Raw genomic sequence first — 4,698 nt, forward strand, 5'->3', positions numbered from 1 at the left:
ATCAATAATTAGGGGATTAGAAAATCAATAACTAGGGGATTATTAAAACTAAAGATAAAAGGAAATTCTCTATTTCCTCCACATAACTTCACCCAGTTAATATTTACACTACAATAGACTGTACATCTCTAAGAGTCTAAAGTGACTATCATGACGGCTGCAATGGTTCCTCAAATGGCAACAAGCAGTTCTCAAACCATCATTACCTAATAGGAAAAATAAAATAAATAATAACTGAAGTATATACAAATAAATCTTTCTATGAAATAATACTCACAACATTTTCATATACATTAATATATTACCAATATGTAAAGAATAATGAACCTTGACTACTTTACAACCACTCTCATAAGCAAGGCCAAATATCAGTCACATGAGAATATCTCAATGCACTTTTTAAAGTCAGATTTAAATAAATCAATATGAAAAAAGTCATGCTATAACAATGTTTATGTAACTTCAAACTTAACAATTTCAAAATGGCTTATAACCTTCTCTTAAAAGAATTACATGTTAATGGATTTTCAATTTCATATACCATGCTTCTGCTGACATTCACACACTTGACTAGAGCCTAATACATTATACTACAAAAGGAACACAATGCAATCAAAATTTGAATAGTTGCCTCTAACTGCACATTTCACTTTCTTAAACACCAAATGACAAACCAGAATTAATCTATTACAGTTCAAACATTAACATATAAGCAATATCTATAATACTTACAAAATGTTGCTACAAAGATGAACCTAGAGGCAATATTTCCTTGAGTCACTGCCTTATCTATGATAAATAAAACTTTCAGGAGGCTTTGAAGTGACATTGTGTAATTTCATTCTACCTAATTTTAAATAACTTATCAAACTGAAACCATATTTGAATAACCTTTAGACCTTATTTGAAACTGTTCTCCTCAGTATAAAAAAAAAGTTTGACTTTGCATCAAAGATAGTCACTTCACATTTCATAAATATATGAATAATGTATACACATCATCTAAGTTTTAAAATGTAAAATTACTATTTTTGCGAGTATGTGATATGAGCAAACTCAGTAACCTATGGTAAATTCAGTCTATAACCTTCACAAACTGTGGTTCCAATGGCAATGCGAGTGCATCTTAAAACAAAAGGGAAATAACCTATAAGGAAATTATATCACACTCACAGCCCCTAAAAAGAGAGAACCAGAGAGAAAGAGAAAAAAACTGAAACAGTGGAACTAAGTGTAAATGTATACAGACATACTTAAATGCTGCTGACATTCATACATTCATTATTTTAGTCTGTATCATTTATTGTTATTGAAAAGTGTTGCCAACCAAAAAAATTCAAAGGTAAGTGCTATATTCTTATATATGAATTACTAGCTTCATGGATTCCTTTCATTAATGTCTTTTGTAAACAAATCAACATGTTGTATCTTTATCATCTGCAAGGCCTTTACTATCAGAAAACTTCTATAATGTTGGAACAGTAAATGTAAAAACAGTCATGAAATCCAGAATTACTTTGTGAGGACTGGTGTACTGAAGTTAATTAGTAATTACCATTCTTTATATGCAAATCAAAATAGGAGTTTACTTATTTCACTGTTACTCAGCCCTGAAGGGTGATTTTAAACCAAACCAATAAACAGACATAAATGATATATATTATGTTATCTGAATGAAAAATCATCTGGCTTATACCCTAGTATCAGCACAAATGCCTGGAGTGCATAATCAGTATACAATTAGGATCACAGATGTAAATCTTTAAATTAATATAAAGGAAGCAAATCTGTATAAAACATTATTGATATACTTCCCAATTAATATTCTTACATTGTATGACTGATCTTTCTTTACTGATAAATCAGTTTCAGTTAGACTTCCAAATTTAGCAAAAATATCACTAATAAAGTAAATGGTCTCTCCAAGTATGCTTATTTTGTAATAGCTTTATAAAGTTAAAAATTTTCCTTTACACTATGGCAGTAGCTCATGACTGATAAAAGAATACAGCCTTTTACATGCCCAACTACTTTTCTTGTAATATGAAGAGACATTTGAAGTTCACATAAGCTTGGAGTGATAATTCTTAGGCCACCAAATATTCTGGGTTATTTACAAATCAAATTCATGACACAGGCTTCGAGGTAAGCAATGATTGAATATATTATGTTATGAATCAGTAAGTACAACTTCAACTTCAAATATATTATAGCAATTTCTAACTTCAATGTTATTTACTTACAGATACCATTATAGATCTGCACAAGTAAATCTGACTGGAGCAGAGTTTACCAAGTGGCTGAATGTGACTGATTATGTTATTTGGCAAGTACCCTCACACAGACTTTTTGCTTTAGGCTAGCCAGAAACACTAGGAAAACACAAACATTTTGTGTGGGGTTCCTACTTCAAGCAGGCCAAGACTTATCATGTATATGCTTTCAACATCATAAAAATCTTAGCAAGACAGTATTTACAAGAATGTGTTTGCCTAATCTCAAGCAAAAAATCTGGGTAAGTTTCTCACTTTAATGCACCATTATATACACACCTACTATACAGTTCTACAATTTATCAAATTTGGGGGGATATGGCACATATATATTACAACTTTTTAGAATTCCCAGTTATATCAAGACCAATTTATATTCTTGATAATTTTATTTGTTTTATTTTCACTTGAATGAGGCATTAACCTTATATTGATGACTATAACTGCAACTATAACTATAACTTTGTGGGTAAGTATTGTATCCAACAACTTTTTACAGTGCTCTCTCCCTCTTAATATATAACTTTCTCAGGTTTTTAAAGAATGGCAGAAACTAAATGTCAAACCTAATGGCTTGACCAAACACATACAACTGAAAAGAAATAATTCAGAACACCAATGATTAACAGCATCAAAACTAGCAGAAGAATGTGGAATAATGTTGTCTATAGTACCTTTTATAAAATCTTACATGTTTGTACCACCTAAAGCTTCGGCCATTATTATGGCTCATATCAATATGAAGTATGTCACTTATCTGACATTATAAGATATTATTCTTTACATATAACTAACTATAACAAAATAATGGAAATGGATATTCATTACAAAGAGCATGTGTGCAAGTACAAATTAAGTAGATCTATCTTTTACACAGCAAGACACACACACAAATGACTCATTCATCCGAAGAGAGGTATGTCTGCTGGAAGATATCCAACTCATTAGCCAAGTAGTGTGCCTTGTTCCGCAATTTCTTTGCTGTTGCTGAAATGTCCTCAAGCTGCTGTACTTCTCGCTCCAAAGAGCGCACATCTCTCTGCATCTCACTTGTGCTTTCATCAACAAGGCGGCACAGACGAGCAAATGTGCCACTCAATTCCCTTTAGAAAGAGTTACAGTACAATATGTTAAAATTATCTTCATGATAACATCTGCATCATTATGGCAAAAATTCAACTTCAAATATAAAGACAAAAAAAAATCCTCAGATATGAATATCCTACTTATAATATAATCATGATAAGAATGATGCAATTAAATTTTGCCTTACTGCTGAACCTGATGAGAGCAGTTATGCGATGTTAGATCCACAATCAGTCTTAACTTGCGTGTGGCATGATCAACATACTGCTTCTTGAAAACACGCTCCTTTGCTTTGTTGGTCCAAGTCAGCCTTTCATAGGCATACAGGCATCCATACACCCCACCAGTTAGCACTATCAGCCGCCAGCCAACAGTCTTGAACATCTGGGTATAAATGAACATTCTTCACATATTTTCTATATAAATTTTAGAAGAATGAAAAACTGTTCCAATCTAGGACATATTATTTTATAAATCAAAGAAAGACAATATAGGAACTGTCTTACCAATCCCAATGCAAGTGCAAGGCCCATAGTACCCTGGGAGCCTACACTGGCAAGAGCAAAGCGACTGATGATGGACCAGTCATCCTGAGACACACCAAACTGAGGTTCATTGCTTGGAGTCAGAGGTGTCATTGGCACACTTCTTGGAATCTGTAATTGCATCAAATAAGAGTAAAGAGGTCAGTGACCTCTAGAATAAGTCTTTTTATAGGGCAAGCCTGGATTTGAACAAGTCTTCATTTTGTTTGCCACTAACATTTTTTGTTTGCATGTTTTTTGTTCACTATACTAACAGAAATGTATCAAGATCACTGTATTTCTACTTACACCTTCTTTGTGTCTAGAGTTCACTATTCTGTTGCTAGCTTTTCCTAACACTCTCTGAACCAGGGACACCAGGCCCAAGGAGAACTTAAACTCTATATCTTCCTGCAAAGAAAAGAAATGAATGAATAAGACAAAAAATTTAAAAGGGAACACAAACTAACCACATAATTTATGCAAATTAATAATTATACAACCAATTTGTCATAACACAATATAAAATATTTTTAAAAGTTCACATTCACAAAGCTTTATTACTATACACTTAAAATGTAATATCATAACTATAGTTCATGACATAGTGTGGGCTGCCAGCGGATAGAGCAAACATTTCCACCTCTGACCTCGAGGCTGAAATGCTTATGTTACCCAGGGCACTAGCAGCACACACTAAAGGTGGAAATGCTTGCCTTACCCAGGGCCCTCATAGCCCCACTAAACAACTGAGCATACTAAATCCTTACCCCCAAACAAAGGTATTAATAAAAAACTCATGTTATCGCCTAGTT

At 32.9% G+C, this 4,698-nt stretch overlaps 1 protein-coding gene across 1 annotated transcript in view; it reads right to left on the bottom strand.

Annotated features, from left to right (window-relative positions):
* Positions 1 to 4,698, bottom strand: part of LOC119586539 (transmembrane GTPase Marf-like) — a gene marked incomplete in the record, with an annotated part of 29,803 nt that overhangs the window by 446 nt on the left and 24,659 nt on the right. Inside the window, 4 exon segments of the mRNA XM_037935295.1 lie at positions 1 to 3,376; positions 3,547 to 3,743; positions 3,866 to 4,015; positions 4,193 to 4,294. Coding sequence (XP_037791223.1) covers positions 3,172 to 3,376; positions 3,547 to 3,743; positions 3,866 to 4,015; positions 4,193 to 4,294 — 654 coding nt within the window.

This window comes from Penaeus monodon, chromosome 21, assembly GCF_015228065.2.
Source record: "Penaeus monodon isolate SGIC_2016 chromosome 21, NSTDA_Pmon_1, whole genome shotgun sequence".
Classification (NCBI taxonomy): domain Eukaryota; kingdom Metazoa; phylum Arthropoda; class Malacostraca; order Decapoda; family Penaeidae; genus Penaeus; species Penaeus monodon.